This window comes from Pseudophryne corroboree, chromosome 9 (genome assembly GCF_028390025.1).
Source record: "Pseudophryne corroboree isolate aPseCor3 chromosome 9, aPseCor3.hap2, whole genome shotgun sequence".
In the NCBI taxonomy this organism is placed as follows: Eukaryota; Metazoa; Chordata; class Amphibia; order Anura; family Myobatrachidae; genus Pseudophryne; species Pseudophryne corroboree.
This window is the reverse complement of record NC_086452.1, coordinates 36,127,500-36,153,803: the sequence shown is the minus strand read 5'-3', so window position 1 is coordinate 36,153,803 and position 26,304 is coordinate 36,127,500. Positions and strand designations below refer to the sequence as shown.

Sequence of the window (26,304 nt, the reverse complement as noted above, 5' to 3'; positions counted from 1 at the left end):
AATACAGGCACACCCACGTATCTCTTCTGGGGCTGAAGAGGATCAGCTGCCTCCCTCCCTGCATAATCTGGTAGCCAGGCACCAAAATCTAGGGGCCATAGTGACCTGGCACCTGGGATTTGTCGAGCCCTGATATAGGGTTATTCATGGTGTGGGTTGGGTTAGAAATCCTGACAAAAGACCGACAGCAGGAACTCAGCGGCCAGAATCCCGACACATCCCGATAAGTATATTTACCCTACCCCTAATCCTAACCCATCCCTCCAGCAGCCTAATCCTAACTGCCCACTCCCGCAGTCTAACCCTAACCTACCCCTCCCACAGCCTAACCTCCCTCTACTATGGCCTAACCCTAACTGCCCCTCCCTCGCAGTCTAACCCTAACTGCCCCCCCCTGCAGCCTACCCTCCCCCTCCCACAGCCTAAACTCCCTCCTCTATAGCCTAACCCTAACTGCCCCTCCCCCGCAGTCTAACCCTAACCTCCTCCTCCCGCAGCCTAACCTCCCTCTTTTATAGCCTAACCCTAACTTCCCCACCCGCAGTCTAACCCTAACTTCCCCCTCCTGCAGCCTAACCTTAATCTACACCCCCCACAGTCTAACCTCCCCCTCCCACAGCCTAACCTCCCCCTCCTGTATCCTAACCCTAACTGCCCCCCCCGCAGTCTAACCCTAACTGCCCCCCCTGCAGCCTACCCTCCCCCTCCCACAGCCTAAGCTCCCTCCTCTATAGCCTAACCCTAACTGCCCCCCCCCCCCCGCAGTGAAACCTAACCTCTCCCTCCTGCAGCCTAACCTCACTCATCTATAGCCTAACCTTAACTGCCCCCCCACCGCAGTCTAACCCTAACTTCCCCCTCCTGCAGCCTTACCCTAATCTCCACCCCCCACAGTCTAACCCTAACCTCCCCCTCCCACAGCCTAACCTCCCCCTCCTGTATCCTAACTCTAACTGCCCCCCCTGCAGACTAGCCTCCCCCTCCCACAGCCTAACCTCCCCCTCCTGTAGCCTAACCCTAACTGCTCCCCCCCCCCCCCCACAGTCTAACCCTCCCCAAAGTGCCTAATCCGAACCCCAGTACTTATTTCTGGGATGTGTTGGGTTTCTGGCCATTGGTATCCCTCTTTCGGTCTTCTGTCAGGATCCGGAGTGCCGGTATTTTGACCGCATACCCATGGTATAATAATTTATGTTAGATATTGGGGCTGAGCCAATGTTCATGATAAAAACGTTCAATTCACTGGGGAACGGTGACACCGGGGTGTGAAACTTTATATATGTCATGTCACAGGTTGTAAGTGAATTAATAGTCTAGGGCACAGGTTCTCAAACTCAGTCCTCAGGACCCCACATGGTTCATGTTTTGTAGGTCACCTGTACATTTTTAAAATGTGACAGTTGGTGATACACAGTGCAGCTGCTGGGTGACATGGAAAACGTGAACCGTGTGGGGTCCTGAGGACCGAGTTTGAGAACCACTAGTCTAGGGGGTATACGGCAATGAATAAATCTACCTACTAAGTGCATTAGACCCTAATGTTGATGTTATGAACTAGTCAAGGTGCGATCATCTGTGCAAAAATTGTTTTGGACAGGTACGTATAATAAATGCATTGTTTGGTATAATTAGAAACAAATATTGTGAGTATATTGCAAGTCTGTATGGAGCTCAGTATTGTATACATTGTATAGAAATACTGCACTATGGGGGTCATTCCGAGTTGTTCGCTCGCAAGCTGCTTTTTGCAGCTTTGCACACGCTAAGCCGCCGCCTACTGGGAGTGAATCTTAGCTTATCAAAATTGCGAACGAAAGATTAGCAGAATTGTGAATAGACACTTCTTAGCAGTTTCTGAGTAGCTCCAGACTTACTCGGCATCTGCGATCAGTTCAGTCAGTTTCGTTCCTGGTTTGACGTCACAAACACACCCAGCGTTCGCCCAGACACTCCTCCATTTCTCCAGCCACTCCCGCGTTTTTCCCAGAAACGGTAGCGTTTTTTCGCACACACCCATAAAACGGCCAGTTTCCGCCCAGAAACACCCACTTCCTGTCAATCACATTACAATCACCAGAACGAAGATAAAAACTTGTAATGCTGTGAGTAAAATACCTAACTGCATAGCAAATTTACTTGGCGCAGTCGCACTGCGGACATTGCGCATGCGCATTAGCGACTAATCGCTCCGTTGCGATAAAAAAATAACGAGCGAACAACTCGGAATGACCCCCCATGTTCCAGCTATTACAATGTAATGTACAGAAGAATATTGTACATATTACGTGTGTGCTATAAGAGTAGCTCAGATCACAAAGGGATTAATTCAATGTATAATGAAGATTTGTAGAACGCTCAGGGAAGTTGTTATAGACTTATAAAACATAAGTACAGACAACTATGCAATAATCTCATTTAGATTTATATTAACAAGACCAACAATTCTGCCTCGTTAATCTGCTGTAAATTCTTTATAGGATATCATTCGCTTCAGTGTAAAGTATAATAATAACAACCGTACAGATCAGAAATGTTACATGGCCATGTGACATAATATTCTTATAATCTACAGATGTAAGTTATTTCTTATAATACATGCGTTACTGAATATTATTGTGGTGACATTCATATACTTGTTTTACAAGTATAAAGTGAAATTGGGTGTTTGTCACACCCATTTCACAGTATTTTAGTATCACTTAAATATATGAAAAGGCTTTTGGAGGAGAATTTGCTAATTTCTTCTCCAAGCCCTTATATTTGTATATATTTAGTACGCAGATCAAATTTCCCACACTTGTATATCAGCGCGGAGGAAAGGACGGCCTTGCCATGTGCTGGGCGCCCCCCTCCCCCCCCCCCGCATGCATGCGGCCAAAGGTCCTCATTCCGAGTTGATCGCTCGCTAGCTGTTTTTAACAGCCGTGCAAACGCATAGTCGCCGCCCACGGGGGAGTGTATCTTCGCTTTGCAAGTGTGCGAACGCCTGTGCAACCGAGCTCTACAAAAACATTTTTTGCGGTTTCAGAGTAGGTCTGAACTTCCTCAGCCCTTGCGATCACTTCAGTGTTTTTGGTGCCGGACTTGACGTCACACACCCGCCCTCCAAGCGCCCGGACACGCCTGTGTTTTCCCTATCACTCCCAGAAAACGGTCAGTTGACACCCATAAACGCCCTCTTTCTGTCAATCTACTTGTGTTAAATCCATCGCTCAGCAACGATGCGCATTGTACCCGTATGACGTGCGTGCGCATTGCGGTGCATTCGCATGCGCAGTAGAGACCTGATCGCAGCGCAGTGAAAATCGGCAGCATGTGATCAACTCGGAATGACCCCCAAAGACCAAAAACGGGCTTTAGCCCGCATTTTCCTTCTAGTACATAACACCCTACTGTATGTGTGTGTGACTAGAACTGTCTTTATTGTTGGCGCACCTTTGCTTTGGTTTGCAATAGGAAGATCGTCCCACTGACTCACCCTGCGCTCATATGCTGCAATAGAAATATTAACACTCCGTGTTGTATGACTTATGCTCTTGACTAATTAATATTTTCCTCACACAGGTTCTTATGAAAGATGTGGTGTTCTTTATTATTATGTGCCTTGTATCTACTTTTATTTGAATTAAGAGATTAAGGGGTCTATTTACTAAAGCCTTAGATGGAGATAAAGTCGCTGGAGATACAGTACCAGACAATCAGCTCCTAACTGCCATGTTACAGGCTGTGTTTGCAAAACGACCAGTTTGGCTGGTACTTTATATCCAGCAACTTTATCTCCATCCAAAGCTTAGTAAATAGACCCCTAATTTTACTATGTTCCCAGACTAAAGAGTACATGGTGTTTGACAGGACACAGAAGGGCAATAATGAGCAATATATATGGCGTATGACAGGATATAGGGGGCAATAATGGGAGATATTAAGTGTATGACAGGATATAGGGGGCAATAATGGGAGATATTAAGTGTATGTCAGGATATAGGGGGAAATAATGGGAGATATTCTGTGTATGACAGGATATAGGGGGAAATAATGGGAGATATTCTGTGTATGACAGGATATAGGGGGAAATAATGGGAGATATTCGGTGTATGACGGGATATAGAGGGAAATAATGGGGGCTATTCAGTGTATGACGGGATATAGGGGGCAATAATGGGAGATATTAAGTGTATGACAGGATATAGGGGGCAATAATGGGAGATATTAAGTGTATGACAGGATATAGGGGGCAATAATGGGAGATATTTAGTGTATGTCAGGATATAGGGGGAAATAATGGGAGATATTCTGTGTATGACAGGATATAGGGGGAAATAATGGGAGATATTCTGTGTATGACAGGATATAGGGGGAAATAATGGGAGATATTCGGTGTATGACGGGATATAGAGGGAAATAATGGGGGCTATTCAGTGTATGACGGGATATAGGGGGCAATAATGGGAGATATTAAGTGTATGACAGGATATAGGGGGCAATAATGGGAGATATTCTGTGTATGACAGGATATAGGGGGAAATAATGGGAGATATTCTGTGTATGACAGGATATAGGGGGAAATAATGGGAGATATTCTGTGTATGACAGGATATAGGGGGAAATAATGGGAGATATTCGGTGTATGACGGGATATAGAGGGAAATAATGGGGGCTATTCAGTGTATGACGGGATATAGGGGGAAATAATGGGACATATTCTGTAAATTACAGGATATAGGGGCTATAGTGGGAGATATTTGGTGTATGCCAGGATATAGGGGGAAATAATGGTGGATATTTTGTGTATGAGAGGATATAGGGGGCAATAATTAGTGCTATTCAGTATATGACAGGATATAGGGGATAATAATGGGAGATATTCAATGTATGACAGGATATAGGGAGCTATAATGTCAGATATTCGATGTATAACAGGATATAAAAGGCTATAATGGCAGACATTCCATATATGTCAGGATATAGGGGGCTATAATGGGAGATATTTGGTGCATAAGAGGCTATAGGGAGCTATAATGTAAGGTATTCGATGTTTGACAGCATATAAGGGAGCTATAATGGGAGATATTCGATGTATGACAGGATATAGGGGAATATTTTGTGTATGACAGTATATATATTGGCTATAATGTCAGATATTCGGTGTATGACAGGACATAAGGGGGGCTGTAATGGGAGATATTCGGTGTATGACAGCATATAGGGGGTAATAGTGGGAGATATTTGGTGTATGACAGGATATAGGGGGATATTCAGTGTAAGACAGGATATAGGGGGGCTATAATGGGAGATTTACGGTGTATGACAAGATATAGGGGGATATTTGGTGTATGACAACATACAGGGGGATATTCGGTGTATGACAGAATATAGGGGGATATTCGGTGTATGACAGGACATAGGGGGGCTATAATGTCAGATACTCAGTGTGTGACAGGATATAGCGGGCTAAAATGTCAGATATTCGGTGTATGACAGGATATAGGGGGCTATAATGGTTGATATTCGGTGTATGACAGGATATAGGGGTCTATAATGTCAGATACTCAGTGTGTGACAGGATATAGCGGGCTAAAATATTTGGTGTATGACAGGATATAGGGAGATATTCGGTGTATGACAGGACATAGGGGGCTATAATGGGAGATTAACAGTGTATGACAGGATATAGGGGGACATTCGATGTAAGACAGGATATAGCAGGGCTATAATGTTATATATTCTGTGTATGACGGGATATAGGGTATATTCGGTGTATGACAGGACATAGAGGGAGGTATTTGGTGTATGACAGGATATAGGTGGCTATAATGTCAGATATTCAGTGTATGACATGATATAGAGGGATATTCGGTATATGACATGATATATGGGGCTATAATGGGAGATATTCGGTGTATGACAGGATATAGGGGGATATTCTGTGTATGACAGGACATAGAGGAAGATATTCGGTGTATGATAGGATATAGAGGGATATTCGGTATATGACATGATATATGAGGTTATAATGTCAGATATTCGGTGTATGATAGGATATAGAGGGATATTCGGTATATGACATGATGTATGGGGTTATAATGTCAGATATTCGGTGTATGATAGGATATAGAGGGATATTCGGTATATGACATGATATATGGGGCTATAATGGGAGATATTCAGTGTATGACAGGATATAGGGGTATATTCGGTGTATGACAGGGCATAAGGGGGGCTGTAATGGGAGATATTCGGTGTATGACAGGATATAGGGGGCTATAATGGGAGATATTCGATGTATGACAGGATATAGGGGTATATTCGGTGTATGACAGGACACAAGGGGGGCTGTAATGGGAGATATTCGGTGTATGACAGGATAAAGGGCGCTATAATGGGAGATATTCGATGTATGACAGGATATAGGGGGCTATAATGGGAGATATTCGGTGTATGACAGGATATAGGGGGACTATAATGAGAGATATTCGGTGTATGGCAGGATATAGGGGGATATTCGGTGTAAGACAGGATATAGGGGGATATTCGGTGTAAGACAGGATATAGGGGGGCTATAATGAGAGATATTTGGTGTATGACAGGATATAGGGGGATATTCGATGTATGACAGGAGATAGGGGGGCTGTATTGGGAGATATTTGGTGTATGACAGGATATAGGGGGGCTGTATTGGGAGATATTCGATGTATGACAGGATATAGGGGGCTATAATGGGAGATATTCGGTGTAAGACAGGAGATAGGGGGGCTGTATTGGGAGATATTCGGTGTATGACAGGATATAGGGGGATATTCGATGTATGACAGGCGATAGGGGGGCTGTATTGGGAGATATTCGGTGTATGACAGGATACAGGGGGGCTGTATTGGGAGATATTCGGTGTATGACAGGAGATAGGGGGGCTGTATTGGGAGATATTCGGTGTATGACAGGATATAGGGGGATATTCGATGTATGACAGGAGATAGGGGGGCTGTATTGGGAGATATTCGGTATATGACAGCAGGGGAGGGATGGGGGAGGGTCTCGGCCAGGACAATAGACACCTATAGATGTGACACCAGGAGGAGGATCCTCTCCCAGTGTAATCCCCTCAGCTCCGGGAAGAGGGAGGGAGCAGAGGCCGCCGGCTCCCGGGATTCCTCCTCCTGTCACTGACCCATGAGCCTGCTCGGGAGTTACCGGAAAAAGACCAACAATGACGGCTATGAGTCTTTGCAGCTGGTGGAGAGCAACGGGGACCCGAGTAACGGCGGCGGCGGCAGGGAGAGGCCGGCGAGCAGGCAAGGAGTGAGCGGGGCGGCTGCAGCATCCGGAGCGTCCCCAGCAACAGCCCGGAGCCCGGCCCGGCAGTCCGACTGCAGCACCATGGACAGCTCAGGTACAGAGACGCGGCGGCCTGGATGTTGGAGCATGCTGGGGATGGAGGGGCCTGATCTGTCGTGTCTGCCAGGGCATGCTGCATGTGGGGCCCCTGATCTCATTGTATGTGCATGCTGCATGTGGGGCCCCTGATCTCATTGTATGTGCATGCTGCATGTGGGGCCCCTGATCTCAGTGTATGTGCATGCTGCATGTGGGGCCCCTGATCTCATTGTATGTGCATGCTGCATGTGGGCCCCCTGATCTCATTGTATGTGCATGCTGCATGTGGGGCCCCTGATCTCAGTGTATGTGCATGCTGCATGTGGGGGCCCCTGATCTCAATGTATGTATGTATGTATGTATGTATGTATGTATGTATGTATGTGCATGCTGCATGTGGGGCCCCTGATCTCTGTATGTATGTATGTATGTATGTATGTATGTATGTATGTATGTATGTATGTATGTGCATGCTGCATGTGGGGGGCCTCTGATCTCTATATGTATGTGCATGCTGCATGTGGGGGGCCTCTGATCTCTATATGTATGTGCATGCTGCATGTGGGGGGGCTATGATCTCTATATGTATGTGCATGCTGCATGTGGGGGGGCTATGATCTCTATATGTATGTGCATGCTGCATGTGGGGGGGCTATGATCTCTATATGTATGTGCATGCTGCATGTGGGGGGGCTATGATCTCTATATGTATGTGCATGCTGCATGTGGGGGGGCTATGATCTCTATATGTATGTGCATGCTGCATGTGGGGGGGCTATGATCTCTATATGTATGTGCATGCTGCATGAGGGGCCTCTGATCTCTATATGAAAATAGTATTATATGTGTGCTATGTCTGTATGTATGCGCTTCATGTCCCCCACCTTGCACTATAGTATTATATGTATGCTATGTCTGTACACGCTTCATGTCTCCCACCTGACACCATAGTATTATATGTGTGCTGTGTCTGTACGCGCTTCATGTATCCTACCTGGCATCATAGTATTATATGTGTGCTGTGTCTGTACGTGCTTCATGTACCCCACCTGGCACAATAGTATTATATGTGTACTGTGTCTGTACGCGCTTCATGTCCCCCACCTGGCACCATAGTATTATATGTGTGCTGTGTCTGTACGCACTTCATGTCCCCCACCTGGCACCATAGTATTATATGTGTGCTGTGTCTGTACGCGCTTCATGTATCCCACCTGACATCATAGTATTATATGTATGCTGTGTCTGTACACGCTTCATGTACCCCAACTGCTACCATAGCATTATATGTGTACTGTGTCTGTACGCGGTTCATGTACCCCACCTGGCACCATAGCATTATATGTGTGCTGTGTCTGTACACGCTTCATGTACCCCACCTGGCATCATAGTATTATATGTGTGCTGTGTCTGTATGCGCTTCATGTATCCCACCTGACATCATAGTATTATATGTGTACTGTGTCTGTACACACTTCATGTCCCCCACCTGGCACCATAGTATTATATGTATGCTGTGTCTGTACGCGCTTCATGTACTCCACATGGCATCATAGTATTATATGTGTGCTGTGTCTGTACGCACTTCATGTACGCCACCTGGCACCATAGTATTATATGTGTGCTGTGTCTGTACGCGCTTCATGTCCCCCACCTGGCACCATAGTATTATATGTGTGCTGTGTCTGTATGCGCTTCATGTATCCCACCTGACATCATAGTATTTTATATGTGTGCACTATCTGAACGTGCTTCATGTACCCCACCTGCTACCATAGTATTATATGTGTGCTGTGTCTGTACGTGCTTCATGTACCCCACCTGGCACCATAGTATTATATGTGTGCTGTGTCTGTACGTGCTTCATGTACCCCACCTGGCACCATAGTATTATATGTGTGCTGTGTCTGTACGTGCTTCATGTACCCCACCTGGCACCATAGTATTATATGTGTACTGTGTCTGTACGCGCTTCATGTACCCCACCTGGCACCATAGTATTATATGTGTGCTGTGTCTGTACGTGCTTCATGTACCCCACCTGGCACCATAGTATTATATGTGTGCTGTGTCTGTACGCACTTCATGTCCCCCACCTGGCACCATAGTATTATATGTGTGCTGTGTCTATATGTGCTTCATGTCCCCCATCTGGCACCATAGTATTATATGTGTGCTGTATCTGTACACGCTTCTTGTATCCCACCTGGTACCATAGTATTGTATGTGTGCTATGTCTGTACACGCTTCATGTCCCCTACCTGGCACCATAGTATTATGTGTGTGCTGTGTCTGTACGCGCTTCATGTCTCCCACCTGGCACCATAGTATTATATGTGTGCTGTGTCTGTACGCGCTTCATGTATCCTACCTGGCATCATAGTGTTATATGTGTGCATTGTCTGTACGCGCCTCATGTTCCCCATCTGGTACCATAGTATTATATGTGTGCTATGTCTGTACGCGCTTAATGTCCCCCACCTGCTACCATAGTATTATATGTGTACTGTGTCTGTACGCGCTTCATGTCCCCCACCTGGCACCATAGTATTATATGTGTGCTGTGTCTGTACGTGCTTCATGTATCCCACCTGTCACCATAGTATTATATGTGTGCACTGTCTGTACGCGCCTCATGTTCCCCATCTGCTACCATAGCATTATATGTGTACTGTGTCTGTACGCGCTTCATGTACCCCACTTGGCACCATAGTATTATATGTGTGCTGTGTCTGTACGCACTTCATGTACCCCACCTGGCACCATAGTATTATATGTGTGCTGTGTCTGTACGTGCTTCATGTACCCCACCTGGCACCATAGTATTATATGTGTGCTGTGTCTATATGTGCTTCATGTCCCCCATCTGGCACCATAGTATTATATGTGTGCTGTATCTGTACACGCTTCTTGTATCCCACCTGGCACCATAGTATTATATGTGTGCTGTGTCTGTACACGCTTCATGTATCCTACCTGGCATCATAGTGTTATATGTGTGCATTGTCTGTACGCGCCTCATGTTCCCCATCTGGTACCATAGTATTATATGTGTGCTATGTCTGTACGCGCTTCATGTCCCCCACCTGCTACCATAGTATTATATGTGTACTGTGTCTGTACGCGCTTCATGTCCCCCACCTGGCACCATAGTATTATATGTGTGCTGTGTCTGTACGTGCTTCATGTATCCCACCTGTCACCATAGTATTATATGTGTGCACTGTCTGTACGCGCCTCATGTTCCCCATCTGGAACCATAGTATTATATGTGTGCTGTGTCTGTACACGCTTCATGTCCCCCACCTGGCACCATAGTATTATATGTGTGCACTGTCTGTACGCGCCTCATGTTCCCCATCTGGCACCATAGTATTATATGTGTGCTGTGTCTGTATGCGCTTCATGTACCCCACCTGGAACCATAGTATTATATGTGTGCTGTGTCTGTACACACTTCATGTCCCCCACCTGGCACCATATGTGTAGTGTGTCTGTATGCGCTTCATGTCCCCCATCTGTCACCATAGTATTATATGTGTGCACTGTCTGTACGCGCCTCATGTTCCCCATCTGCTACCATAGCATTATATGTGTACTGTGTCTGTACGTGCTTCATGTACCCCACCTGGCACCATAGTATTATATGTGTGCTGTGTCTGTACGTGCTTCATGTACCCCACCTGGCACCATAGTATTATATGTGTACTGTGTCTGTACGCGCTTCATGTACCCCACCTGGCACCATAGTATTATATGTGTGCTGTGTCTGTACGTGCTTCATGTACCCCACCTGGCACCATAGTATTATATGTGTGCTGTGTCTGTACGCACTTCATGTCCCCCACCTGGCACCATAGTATTATATGTGTGCTGTGTCTATATGTGCTTCATGTCCCCCATCTGGCACCATAGTATTATATGTGTGCTGTATCTGTACACGCTTCTTGTATCCCACCTGGTACCATAGTATTGTATGTGTGCTATGTCTGTACACGCTTCATGTCCCCTACCTGGCACCATAGTATTATGTGTGTGCTGTGTCTGTACGCGCTTCATGTCTCCCACCTGGCACCATAGTATTATATGTGTGCTGTGTCTGTACGCGCTTCATGTATCCTACCTGGCATCATAGTGTTATATGTGTGCATTGTCTGTACGCGCCTCATGTTCCCCATCTGGTACCATAGTATTATATGTGTGCTATGTCTGTACGCGCTTAATGTCCCCCACCTGCTACCATAGTATTATATGTGTACTGTGTCTGTACGCGCTTCATGTCCCCCACCTGGCACCATAGTATTATATGTGTGCTGTGTCTGTACGTGCTTCATGTATCCCACCTGTCACCATAGTATTATATGTGTGCACTGTCTGTACGCGCCTCATGTTCCCCATCTGCTACCATAGCATTATATGTGTACTGTGTCTGTACGCGCTTCATGTACCCCACTTGGCACCATAGTATTATATGTGTGCTGTGTCTGTACGCACTTCATGTACCCCACCTGGCACCATAGTATTATATGTGTGCTGTGTCTGTACGTGCTTCATGTACCCCACCTGGCACCATAGTATTATATGTGTGCTGTGTCTATATGTGCTTCATGTCCCCCATCTGGCACCATAGTATTATATGTGTGCTGTATCTGTACACGCTTCTTGTATCCCACCTGGCACCATAGTATTATATGTGTGCTGTGTCTGTACACGCTTCATGTATCCTACCTGGCATCATAGTGTTATATGTGTGCATTGTCTGTACGCGCCTCATGTTCCCCATCTGGTACCATAGTATTATATGTGTGCTATGTCTGTACGCGCTTCATGTCCCCCACCTGCTACCATAGTATTATATGTGTACTGTGTCTGTACGCGCTTCATGTCCCCCACCTGGCACCATAGTATTATATGTGTGCTGTGTCTGTACGTGCTTCATGTATCCCACCTGTCACCATAGTATTATATGTGTGCACTGTCTGTACGCGCCTCATGTTCCCCATCTGGAACCATAGTATTATATGTGTGCTGTGTCTGTACACGCTTCATGTCCCCCACCTGGCACCATAGTATTATATGTGTGCACTGTCTGTACGCGCCTCATGTTCCCCATCTGGCACCATAGTATTATATGTGTGCTGTGTCTGTATGCGCTTCATGTACCCCACCTGGAACCATAGTATTATATGTGTGCTGTGTCTGTACACACTTCATGTCCCCCACCTGGCACCATATGTGTAGTGTGTCTGTATGCGCTTCATGTCCCCCACCTGGCACCATATGTGTAGTGTGTCTGTATGCGCTTCATGTCCCCCACCTGGCACCATAGTATTATATGTGTGCTGTGTCTGTACACACTTCATGTCCCCCACCTGGCACCATATGTGTAGTGTGTCTGTATGCGCTTCATGTCCCCCACCTGGCACCATATGTGTAGTGTGTCTGTATGCGCTTCATGTCCCCCACCTGGCACCATAGTATTATATGTGTGCTGTGTCTGTACACGCTTCATGTCCCCCACCTGGCACCATAGTATTATATGTGTGCACTGTCTGTACGCGCCTCATGTTCCCCATCTGGCACCATAGTATTATATGTGTGCTGTGTCTGTATGCGCTTCATGTACCCCACCTGGAACCATAGTATTATATGTGTACTGTGTCTGTATGCGCTTCATGTACCCCACCTGGCATCATAGTGTTATATGTGTGCTGTGTCTGTACACGCTTCATGTATCCCACCTGGTACCATAGTATTATATGTGTGCTGTGTCTGTACACGCTTCATGTCCCCCACCTGGCACGTAGTATTATATGTGTGCTGTGTCTGTATGCGCTTCATGTCCCCCACCTGGTACCATAGTATTATATGTGTGCTGTGTCTGTACGCGCTTCATGTATCCTACCTGGCATCATGGTATTATATGTGTGCTGTGTCTGTACGTGCTTCATGTCCCCCACCTGGCATCATAGTATTATATGTGTGCTGTGTCTGTACGCGCTTCATGTATCCCACCTGTCACCATAGTATTATATGTGTGCTGTGTCTGTACGCGCTTCATGTATCCCACCTGGCACCATAGTATTATATGTGTGCTGTGTCTGTACGCGCTTCATGTCCCCCACCTGGCACCATAGTATTATGTGTGTGCTATGTCTGTACACGCTTCATGTACCCCACCTGGCACCATAGTATTATGTGTGTGCTATGTCTGTACACGCTTCATGTACCCCACCTGGCACCATAGTATTATGTGTGTGCTATGTCTGTACACGCTTCATGTACCCCACCTGGCACCATAGTATTATGTGTGTGCTATGTCTGTACACGCTTCATGTACCCCACCTGGCACCATAGTATTATATGTGTGCTGTGTCTGTACGTGCTTCATGTCCCCTCCCTGGCACCATAGTATTATATGTGTGCTGTGTCTGTACGTGCTTCATGTACCCCACCTGGCACCATAGTATTATATGTGTGCACTATCAGTACGTGCTTCATGTACCCCACCTGGCACCATAGTATTATATGTATGCTGTGTCTGTACACACTTCATGTTCCTGCACCCCAACACCTTCTTCCATAGTATTGCTGGCATGTTTTCTGTGTATACTTCATGTGTCCCAACAACTGGCCTCATGTATCCTGGCGCCTTTTCCCGTCACTTGTGTAGGTGCCAGCGCACATTCTGTGTATGAATCATTCCCCCCAGCACTGTACACCCTGGAGTACAATTTCTCTTTATCTCCTTGTATTTCCCATGATGTAACCTGGCAGAGTTATTGTTATTCTCTATTATCACCTCTCTGCTGGCTGTGAGAACTCCTTGTAGTTGCATGGACTAGTGAATGTAGGAGGCAGAGACCACGTGGGGATACTGGCAATGATGAGGTTAATGCAGATGTGCGCTGCGCTTGGGAATGGCTGTAGACTAGCAGCACGCTTCTATTACCCAGGTTACAGCGCAGGATGACTGTATTCCAGATATATGCCAATGCTAATTGGATTGCCTGGGATATAACTATTTTTATAGCATTATTATATTCACTTGATTGATGAAGGCAGCCGCAGTATCTATATGTGCCTGTAACCCGTCATCTCCATGCCAGCCATGCTTTGTAGGCCCCTGAAAGCACGTGGGTGTCTGGGTTGGTTCTGAGATATTGCTTACTCTCCTATGTATTTCTGCAGACAATTATTACTAAGCTGCATGGAGGGCTTTTCTGTGGATAGTCATGTATAGGCCATTATTTTGGCTACCAGGGGGCGCCGTCGGCTATTGTTGTACTACAAATCCCAGCAGGGTCAGTCTTACCTTGGTCCTACAGCTACTGCACATACTGAACATTTTAAAGACTCATGCAACAATCAAATTCAATAATATTAACAATAGAATCACCCACACAGCTTACTAACAATGGACGCACACGCTGATGCCGGCTGTTACTGACGGAGGCCTTTTCTGTCTAGTTAGCACGTCACGTTCCCAACACATGACGACTTTTTACTGGAAAATGGTTCATGTCAGTCGAGGGGTAGGTGTATCAAACCTTGGTGAGAGATAAAGTGGAGAGAGATAAAGTACCAGCCAATCAGCGGGGGGTTAGGGTTAGACAATGGGGGGGGGGGGGGTAGACGCCCCCCCCAACTCGAGTCTTAGCCCTAGCCGCCAACACAGTGTCTTAGCCCTAGGTTAGGGTGAGGGGAGGGGACAGAGGAGGGGTAAAATAATTACCCCATCCACTGCCGGCATTCTAATTGTCGGATACCGATGTCAGTTATTTAACTGCCAGCATCCGACCACCGGAATCCTCTATCACACCCGTTTTTTTAGTGTCAAGTACATTTTCCCATTTTTTTTCCCTACTTGCATAAAAAACACAGTGGGGGGTAATATAATGGAGAGAGATAAAGTATCAACCAATCAGCTCTTAACCATCATTATTTAAATGTAGCCTGTGATGTCACTCAGGAGCTGATTGGTTGGTATTTTATTTCTCTCTACCTCTCCCCAAACTTTGATGGGTGGCATTTGATACCCTGGCTGTCAGGACCCCGGCGCTCAGCATACCGGCGCCAGAATCCCGACAGCCGCGTACCCCTGGAGGGAGAATAAATTGCGTGCACCATGCCCGCAGTGTGGGGGGCTCTTTTGCGCTTGCCCCGCTGCCGTCATACCAGCGGTCGGGATCCCAGCGCTGGTATATCGTAGCAAACCCACTTTGATAAATATCTCCCAATATAGACAATAAGATGCACACCACAAAGATTTTATCTGCTGAAATACACTCTCAGGTTGTTATTATTCATCCATAAATAAAAGTAGTAATATTCTCGCCAGTGCGACCTTATAACGGGTTGGGTTTGGTATACCGGCGCTCGGATACCGTCAGTCAGAATATCTACCAGGGCATCCTGATGGTGAGAATCCTGACAGGGGCAAGGATAGTATACTTACCTTTCCCCGGGTCTGGGACTCAGGGTCGACACACCATAGGTCGACACCAATTGGTCGACACACCTTAGGTCGGCACCAGAAATAGGTCGACACGACCAATAGGTCGACTTGAACAAGATCGACATGAGTTTTTTAATGTTTTTTTGGTGTCGTTATCCATGTAAAGTGACCGGGAACCCCAATTACTACACCGTGTCCCCTCGCTTCGCTCGCCATGCTTCGGGCAAGGTTACTATTCCCAATCGTAGTCCACGTGGATCGTAAAGTATGAAAAAGTTCTAAAAAATTTAAAAAGTGTGAAAAACTCATGTCGCCCTTTTCCATGTCGACCTGTTGGCAGTGTCGACCTATTTCTGGTGTCGGCCTAAGGTGTGTCGACCTAAGTGGTGTCGACCCTAAGTCCGGATACCCCTTTCCCCAATGCCCCCTAATCCTTCCCTTCCCGCAGCTTAATTGTAACCCTTTCCCCAGCAGCCTAACCCTCCCCAGTGGTGCCTATTCCTAACCCCCTCCCCCCTTCCCGCAACCTAAACCCCCACGCATCCTAACCCTGACCCTTACGGGGGGGGGGGGGGGGGGGGGGGGGCTAAACTTAGCCCTCCCCCCACCGCACACCCTAAACCTACCCCCCCCCCCCCCACCCCCCTCCCCCGCAGCCTAACCCTAACCACCACCCCCGCGGCTTACCTCTCTGGCGGCGTGGCAAACACTCGTTCGGGATCCCGTTATTCCGGTGCCGGGATTGTGATCCTAGTCGGGATGGCGGCGGCGTCATTCTGAGCAGTGTTGGGATTCCGGCGGCGGTAATCCGAATGCGACGATCCTGACCGGATTCCCTTAAAACAGCTTCTTATGGCCACAAATAGCCTTGTACACTGTCCTTATAGCCACAACCTGTCTTATTTACCACTTTCCTGGGGCTCAGGATGATTGCCCCGCTCTTTCATGCACTTCGCATACATCGCGCACTGCGGAACTAAAGGAGCGGCACCCAGGAGAGGGCTGCGATTTCGACATTTGGAATTAAATTGCGCAACTTATTCGGATATTATCACGCAAAATGCGCAAACTGTTAACTTGGGAGCACATGCCACAAAACTTGCAGCTGATTGAATCCGGCCCAGTGTGATGAAACCAGAGGTTTTGTGCCGAGAGGGACAGGGTGCACTCCCGCATTGGGGGAGGGTGTGGATAGGTTGGGTTGGAACGGGATCGAGGGTAAGGGTTGATGAAGAAGAGGAAGTGATGAGGGCAAAACACAATTTCTCTGACGTCCTAGTGGATGCTGGGAACTCCGTAAGGACCATGGGGAATAGCGGCTCCGCAGGAGACTGGGCACAAAAGTAAAGCTTTAGGACTACCTGGTGTGCACTGGCTCCTCCCCCTATGACCCTCCTCCAAGCCTCAGTTAGATTTTTGTGCCCGACCGAGCAGGGTGCAATCTAGGGGGCTCTCCTGAGCTTCTTAGAAAAAGTTAGTTTTAGGTTTCTTATTTTCAGTGAGACCTGCTGGCAACAGGCTCACTGCATCGAGGGACTAAGGGGAGAAGAAGCGAACCTGCCTGCTTGCAGCCAGCTTGGGCTTCTTGGCTACTGGACACCATTAGCTCCAGAGGGACCGAACACAGGCCCAGCCTCGGAGTCCGGTCCCAGAGCCGCGCCGCCGGCCCCCTTACAGAGCCAGAAGCAAGAAGAGGTCCGGAAAATCGGCGGCAGAAGACATCCGTCTTCAACAAGGTAGCGCACAGCACTGCAGCTGTGCGTCATTGCTCCTCAGGCACACTTCACACTCCGGTCACTGAGGGTGCAGGGCGCTAGGGGGGGGCGCCCTGAGCAGCAATATAAACACCTTGGCTGGCGAAAATACACCACATATAACCCCCAGGGCTATATGGATGTATTTTAACCCCTGCCAGAATTCAGCAAAAAGCGGGAGAAAAGTCCGCCGAGAAGGGGGCGGAGCCTATCTCCTCAGCACACTGGCGCCATTTTCCATCACAGCTCCGCTGGAAGGACGTCTCCCTGACTCTCCCCTGCAGTCCTGCACTACAGAAAAGGGTAAAAAAGAGAGGGGGGGCACTAATTTGGCGCAGTTTGATAATATCAGCAGCTATAAAGGGAAAAACACATTATATAGTGGTATCCCTGTGTATATATAGCGCTCTGGTGTGTGCTGGCATACTCTCTCTCTGTCTCCCCAAAGGGCTAGTGGGGTCCTGTCCTCTATCAGAGCATTCCCTGTGTGTGTGCGGTGTGTCGGTACGATTGTGTCGACATGTTTGAGGAGGAAAATGATGTGGAGGCGGAGCAATTGCCTGTAATAGAGATGTCACCCCCTAGGGAGTCGACACCTGAGTGGATGGGCTTATGGAAGGAATTACGTGACAGTGTCAGCTCTTTACAAAAGACAGTTGACGACATGAGACAGCCGGCTACTCAGCTTGTGCCTGTCCAGGCGTCTCAAAGGCCATCAGGGGCTCTAAAACGCCCGTTACCTCAGATGGCAGACACAGACGCCGACACGGATACTGACTCCAGTGTCGACGATGAAGAGACGAATGTGACTTCCAGTAGGGCCACACGTTACATGATTGAGGCAATGAAAAATGTTTTACATATTTCTGATAATACAAGTACCACTAAAAAGGGTATTATGTTTGGTGAGAAAAAACTGCCTGTAGTTTTTCCTGCATCGGAGGAATTAAATGAAGTGTGTGATGAAGCGTGGGTTTCCCCCGATAAAAAACTGATAATTCCTAAAAGGTTATTGGCATCATACCCTTTCCCGCCAGAGGATAGGGCACGTTGGGAAACACCCCCTAGGGTGGATAAAGCGCTCACACGCTTGTCTAAACAGGTGGCACTACCCTCTCCTGAGACGGCCGCCCTTAAGGAACCTGCTGACAGAAAGCAGGAAAATATCCTAAAATGTATATACACTCACACGGGAGTTATACTGCGACCAGCAATCGCCTCAGCCTGGATGTGCAGTTCTGGGGTGGCTTGGTCGGATTCCCTGACGGACAATATTGATACCCTAGACAGGGACAGTATATTACTGACTATAGAGCATTTAAAAGATGCATTTCTATATATGCGTGATGCACAGAGGGATATCTGCCGACTGGCATCAAGAGTAAGTGCGCTGTCCATTTCTGCCAGAAGAGGGTTATGGACACAACAGTGGTCAATGGATGCGGATTCCAAAAGGCATATGGAAGTATTGCCTTATAAAGGGGAGGAGTTATTTGGGGTAGGTCTATCAGACCTGGTAGCCACGGCAACTGCTGGGAAATCCACATTTTTACCCCAGGTAGCCTCTCAACATAAGAAGACGCCGTATTATCAGGCGCAGTCCTTTCGGCCCCATAAGGGCAAGCGGGCAAAAGGTTCCTCTTTTCTGCCCCGTGGCAGAGGGAGAGGGAAAAGGCTGCAGCAAACAGCCAGTTCCCAGGAACAGAAGCCCTCTCCCGCCTCTGCCAAGTCCTCAGCATGACGCTGGGGCTTTACAAGCGGACTCAGGCACGGTGGGGGCCCGTCTCAAGAATTTCAGCGCGCAGTGGGCTCACTCGCAAGTGGACCCCTGGATCCTTCAGGTGGTATCTCAGGGGTACAAATTGGAATTCGAGACGTCTCCCCCTCGCCGTTTCCTAAAGTCTGCTTTACCGACGTCTCCCTCCGACAGGGAGGCGGTATTGGAAGCCATTCACAAGCTGTATTCCCAGCAGGTGATAATCAAGGTACCCCTCCTGCAACAGGGAAAGGGGTATTATTCCACGCTGTTTGTGGTACCGAATCCGGACGGCTCGGTGAGACCGATTTTAAATCTAAAATCCTTGAACACTTACATACAGAGGTTCAAATTCAAGATGGAGTCACTCAGAGCAGTGATTGCGAACCTGGAAGAAGGGGATTATATGGTGTCTCTGGACATCAAGGATGCTTACCTCCATGTCCCAATTTACCCTTCTCACCAAGGGTACCTCAGGTTTGTGGTACAGAACTGTCACTATCAGTTTCAGACGCTGCCGTTTGGATTGTCCACGGCACCCCGGGTCTTTACCAAGGTAATGGCCGAAATGATGATACTCCTTCGAAGGAAGGGAGTTTTAGTTATCCCTTACTTGGACGATCTCCTGATAAGGGCAAGATCCAGGGAACAGTTGGAAGTCGGGGTAGCACTATCTCAGGTAGTGTTGCGGCAGCACGGTTGGATTCTCAATATTCCAAAATCGCAGCTGATCCCGACGACACGTCTTCTATTCCTAGGGATGATCCTGGACACAGTCCAGAAAAAGGTGTTTCTGCCGGAGGAGAAAGCCAGGGAGTTATCCGAACTAGTCAGAAACCTCCTAAAACCAGGCCAAGTGTCAGTGCATCAATGCACAAAGGTCCTGGGAAAAATGGTGGCTTCCTACGAAGCAATCCCATTCGGCAGATTCCACGCAAGAACTTTCCAGTGGGATCTGCTAGACAAATGGTCCGGGTCGCATCTTCAGATGCATCAGCGGATAACCTTGTCACCAAAGACAAGGGTGTCTCTCCTGTGGTGGTTGCAGAGTGCTCATCTTCTAGAGGTCCGCAGATTCGGCATTCAGGACTGGGTCCTGGTGACCACGGATGCCAGCCTGCGAGGCTGGGGAGCAGTCACACAGGGAAGGAATTTCCAGGGCTTGTGGTCAAGCCTGGAGACATCACTTCACATAAATATCCTGGCGCTAAGGGCCATTTACAATGCTCTAAGCCTAGCAAGACCTCTGCTTCAAGGTCAGCCGGTGTTGATCCAGTCGGACAACATCACGGCAGTCGCCCACGTAAACAGACAGGGCGGCACAAGAAGCAGGAGGGCAATGGCAGAAGCTGCAAGGATTCTTCGCTGGGCGGAAAATCATGTGATAGCACTGTCAGCAGTGTTCATTCCGGGAGTGGACAACTGGGAAGCAGACTTCCTCAGCAGGCACGACCTCCACCCGGGAGAGTGGGGACTTCATCCAGAAGTCTTCCACATGATTGTAAACCGTTGGGAAAAACCAAAGGTGGACATGATGGCGTCCCGCCTCAACAAAAAACTGGACAGGTATTGCGCCAGGTCAAGGGACCCTCAGGCAATAGCTGTGGACGCTCTGGTAACACCGTGGGTGTACCAGTCAGTGTATGTGTTCCCTCCTCTGCCTCTCATACCCAAGGTTCTGAGAATTATAAGACGGAGAGGAGTAAGAACTATACTCGTGGCTCCGGATTGGCCAAGAAGGACCTGGTACCCGGAACTTCAAGAGATGCTCACAGAGGACCCGTGGCCTCTGCCTCTAAGAAGGGACCTGCTCCAGCAAGGACCCTGTCTGTTCCAAGACTTACCGCGGCTGCGTTTGACGGCATGGCGGTTGAACGCCGGATCCTGAAGGAAAAAGGCATTCCGGAGGAAGTCATCCCTACCCTGATCAAAGCCAGGAAGGATGTAACCGCAAAGCATTATCACCGCATTTGGCGAAAATATGTTGCTTGGTGCGAGGCCAGGAAGGCCCCAACGGAGGAATTTCAACTGGGTCGATTCCTGCATTTCCTGCAAACAGGAGTGTCTATGGGCCTCAAATTGGGATCCATTAAGGTTCAGATTTCGGCCCTGTCGATTTTCTTCCAGAAAGAACTGGCTTCAGTTCCTGAAGTTCAGACGTTTGTCAAGGGGGTGCTGCATATACAGCCTCCTTTTGTGCCTCCAGTGGCACCTTGGGATCTCAATGTAGTTTTGGGGTTCCTCAAATCACATTGGTTTGAACCACTTAAATCTGTGGATTTAAAATATCTCACATGGAAAGTGGCCATGCTGTTGGCCCTGGCTTCGGCCAGGCGAGTGTCAGAATTGGCGGCTTTATCCTGCAAAAGCCCCTATCTGATTTTCCATTCGGACAGGGCGGAATTGAGGACTCGTCCTCAGTTTCTCCCTAAGGTGGTGTCAGCGTTTCACCTGAACCAACCTATTGTGGTGCCTGCGGCTACTAGGGACTTGGAGGACTCCAAGTTGCTAGTCGTTGTCAGGGCCCTGAAAATATATGTTTCCAGGACGGCTGGAGTCAGAAAATCTGACTCGCTGTTTATCTTGTATGCACCCAACAAGCTGGGTGCTCCTGCTTCGAAGCAGACTATTGCTCGTTGGATTTGTAGTACAATTCAGCTTGCACATTCTGTGGCAGGCCTGCCACAGCCAAAATCTGTAAATGCCCATTCTACAAGGAAGGTGGGCTCATCTTGGGCGGCTGCCCGAGGGGTCTCGGCTTTACAACTTTGCCGAGCAGCTACTTGGTCAGGGGCAAACACGTTTGCTAAATTCTACAAATTTGATACCCTGGCTGAGGAGGACCTGGAGTTCTCTCATTCGGTGCTGCAGAGTCATCCGCACTCTCCCGCCCGTTTGGGAGCTTTGGTATAATCCCCATGGTCCTTACGGAGTTCCCAGCATCCACTAGGACGTCAGAGAAAATAAGAATTTACTTACCGATAATTCTATTTCTCGTAGTCCGTAGTGGATGCTGGGCGCCCATCCCAAGTGCGGATTGTCTGCAATACTTGTACATAGTTATTGTTAACTAAATCGGGTTATTGTTGTTGTGAGCCATCTTTCCAGAGGCTCCTCTGTTATCATGCTGTTAACTGGGTTCAGATCACAAGTTGTACAGTGTGATTGGTGTGGCTGGTATGAGTCTTACCCGGGATTCAAAAATCCTTCCTTATTGTGTACGCTCGTCCGGGCACAGTATCCTAACTGAGGCTTGGAGGAGGGTCATAGGGGGAGGAGCCAGTGCACACCAGGTAGTCCTAAAGCTTTACTTTTGTGCCCAGTCTCCTGCGGAGCCGCTATTCCCCATGGTCCTTACGGAGTTCCCAGCATCCACTACGGACTACGAGAAATAGAATTATCGGTAAGTAAATTCTTATTATTGCTTTTGATGTCAACAATTTATCGGAGCATAGGCTGTAATATTCATCTTTTACTTATTCAGCTCCCGTATTGTTACACAGCGTTCATTGCCAATGTACGGCAAAACTATTGCTTTATTTGTTTAGAAGCTGCTTTCCGTCGTGTCTAGAGACGGAAGCACAGGGAACTGAGAGATTCGGCTGCTGACAGAGAATCCTGTGCCGTCTAGTAGGAATTGGTGTGTCATCTGCCTGCCCTACAGGCTCCGAAACACAAGTAGTGGAAATCCACTCTATGGGTCTGATTCATTCCTTATAGCTGCTGTGTGTTTTCGCACAGCGAGCGATCAGGTCCTATCTGCGCATGTGTATGTACCGCAATGCGCACTTGCATCAGACAACAACAAAGGGCATCGCTGGTCAGCGACAGGATGGTGTGAAAAATCCAATCACACGGGCGTTTGCAAAGTGATTGACAGGAGGAAGCCGTTTGTGGGTGGTAACTGGCCATTTATTGGGACTGTCCGGAAAAACGAGGCGTGCCCAAGCATTTTCAGGGCGGCTGTGTGACATCCGCTCCGGCCCCGATCAGCCTGTTTGTATCGCACTGGAGGAGTAAGTCCTGGGCTGCGCACACACTACACACACTGGATTTCAGCAGCGCGGTGTACACATGCAATCGCACACTTGCACGGCCAATATACACTCCCACTAGGGGCAGCGACTATCTGATCGCAGGACAGCAAAATTAGCAGCCCAGCGATCAGATCTGATTGACCTCCTACGTACACTGACTGTATCAGAAGCACACAGGTAAATCCCAGATGGGGGGCCTGGAGCCAGAGGAATAGTTTATAGTTATCATTGTCCCTCATTCCGAGTTGTTGGTTCGCTAGCTGCGTGCAAACGCTAGGCCGCCGCCCTCTGGGAGTGTATCTTAGCTTAGCAGAAGTGCAAAGGAAAGGATCACAGCGCTGCTACAAAAAAAGACTGTGCAGTTTCTGAGCAGCTCCAGACTTACTCCTAGCTAGCGATCACTTCAGACTGTTTAGTTCCTGTTTTGACGTCACAAACACGCCCTGCGTTCACCCAGCCACGCCTACGTTTCCCCAGGCACGCCTGCGTTTTTATCTGGCACGCCTGCGTTTTTACACACACTCCCCGAAAACGGCCAGTTACCTCCCAGAAACACCCACTTCCTGTCAATCACTCTGCGGCCAGCAGTGCGCCTGAAAAGCGTCGCTAGACCTTGTGTGAAACTGCATCGGCTTTTGTGAAAGTACGTCGCGCGTGCACAGTGCGCACCATACGCATGCGCAGATTAGCCGATTTCTAGCCTGATCGCTGCGCTGCGAACACGGCAGCTAGCGATCAACTCGGAATGAGGGCCCTTGTCCTTTACTACAAGACTGTAGGCGTGATTCAGCGGAGTGCGCAGCTGCATACACAGTTATGATTTTCGTTGCGGGGTACTTGCAGAAATATGCTAGTGTCTCAGCTGTCGCCTTGTGCACAGAAACGCCCCCTGCCAGCGTCTCTGAGCCGCCCTCCTAGGACACTGGGGCCCCTCCAGCTGTGAACGAATTTGCAGCGGGTGACAAGGCAACACCCAGAAAACGGTCCCGACATGTTTGCATTTTTCTAGCCAACCCGTTACCCCCTTCCCCAAACGTTGACTGCTTGTCACTCACATTGCAAATAATTCCTCTGTGCGTGCGCCATTGCTAAATAAATCGCAGCACGTGCACTGTGCGGCTTTTACGCATGCTCAGTGGCAAAAAATGTCAGCACTACATCCGACATCGACGGTGAAGCAGGCCCTGTACGATCCTCATGCATATCTGTCCAGACCTGTATAAGGGGAAGCAGTCAGGATCCCGGCTGTCGATATCCCGACAGTCAGAATACCGACCCCCTTCTGAATGCCGACACTGGCATCCAGAAGAGTACAACATCCCGGTGCCGGAATACCGACAGTCAGGTTGGCACTTACTTTGTGTGTGCAGGAAAAGATACGATCATTAGTATTTGTACTTGTTAAGCGTTTACTAAAGAAGCGTTATCTCTGTAATTCTCCATGTAGAGATCGATAATGAAAGCTGCATAACTAACTGAGCTTATTGGAGCGTCATCTTTACATAGCGTTAGCCGATTCTGTCTATGCCCGACCAGATAGAGATCTTGGCTGCTCCTTCCCTGCGTGCATGGGCAATAGGCAAGCTGCGGAAATATAGGGGGTCATTCCGAGTTGTTTGCTCGCAAGCTGCTTTTAGCAGCTTTGCACACGCTAAGCCGCCGCCTACTGGGAGTGAATCTTAGCTTATCAAAATTGCGAACGAAAGATTAGCAGAATTGCGAATAGACACTTCTTAGCAGTTTCTGAGTAGCTTCAAACTTACTCGGCATCTGCGATCAGTTCAGTGCTTGTCGTTCCTGGTTTGACGTCATAAACACACCCAGCGTTCGCCCAGACACTCCTCCGTTTCTCCAGCCACTCCCGCGTTTTTCCCAGAAACGGTAGCGTTTTTTCACACCCACCCATAAAACGGCCTGTTTCCGCCCAGAAACACCCACTTCCTGTCAATCACATTACGATCACCAGAATGAAGAAAAAACCTTGTAATGCCGTGAGTAAAATACCTAACTGCATAGCAAATTTACTTGGCGCAGTCGCAGTGCGAACATTGCGCATGCGCAGTTAGCGGAAAATCGCTGCGATGCGAAGAAAAATACAGAGCGAACAACTCGGAATGACCCCCATTGTGATAATAACTGTCACTGCAGCACTTGGCCGGAACAGCGTCTTATCTGATATTCTGCTCCAGCAAGAGTTGCTTGAGAAATTGCGCTTATCATTTGCAGTAATAAGAGTTGTAAATCAAGAGACAAAGGGCCTAATTCAGACCTGATCGCAAAATCAAAATCTTTCTCTAATGGGCAAAACCATGCTGCACTGCAGGTGGGGCAGATGTAACGTGCAGAGAGAGTTAGATTTGGGTGGGGTGTGTTCAAATTGAAATCTAAATTGCAGTGTAAAAATAAAGCAGCCAGTATTTACCCTGCACAGCAACAATATAACCCACCCAAATCTAACTCTCTCTGCACATGTTATATCTGCCCCACCCCCTGCACTGCACATGGTTTTGCCCAACTGCTAACAAGTTTTCTGCTGCGATCAACTCGGAATTACCCCCTGGATTGGTTAATTATGGCTACGATAATGCAATGATGATAATGCACCTACAGCCTTTTGCATCACGCCCCCTCCACGCACCTCTATGCCAAGCCACGCCCACCACTGTGCTAACCTGGCTCCCTCCATCCGGAGTGGGCAGCCAGAAAGCCGGAAACTGTATGTTCACGCTGCTAACAAGTTTTCTGCTGCGATCAACTCGGAATTAGGCCCCCTGCCCTTAAAATATGTGGAAACTGCTGTATCCGCATGTTTAAGGGCAGGATTAAGTATGCCTTAAATGTGGCAAATAAAAATGCTGCTTTTCCGTACACTAGCTCACGCAGCAGCTGTCCCCATAGTTTTCTGGAAGATGGTATTTAACAAGATCT

The 26,304-nt window shown here is 48.1% G+C and overlaps 1 protein-coding gene across 3 annotated transcripts in view; it reads left to right on the top strand.

Moving 5' to 3' along the window:
* The window catches only part of DNAJC6 (DnaJ heat shock protein family (Hsp40) member C6), a 275,117-nt gene that overhangs the window by 46,452 nt on the left and 202,361 nt on the right, over positions 1 to 26,304 (top strand). Inside the window, exon 2 of one of the 3 annotated variants that reach the window (XM_063939170.1) lies at positions 7,228 to 7,387. In XM_063939170.1, coding sequence (XP_063795240.1) covers positions 7,375 to 7,387 — 13 coding nt within the window. In that variant the 5' untranslated portion in view covers positions 7,228 to 7,374. Of the gene's footprint in view, positions 1 to 7,028; positions 7,388 to 26,304 lie in introns of those variants that run through there. The other 2 variants (XM_063939171.1, XM_063939169.1) reach the window with 2 other exon arrangements.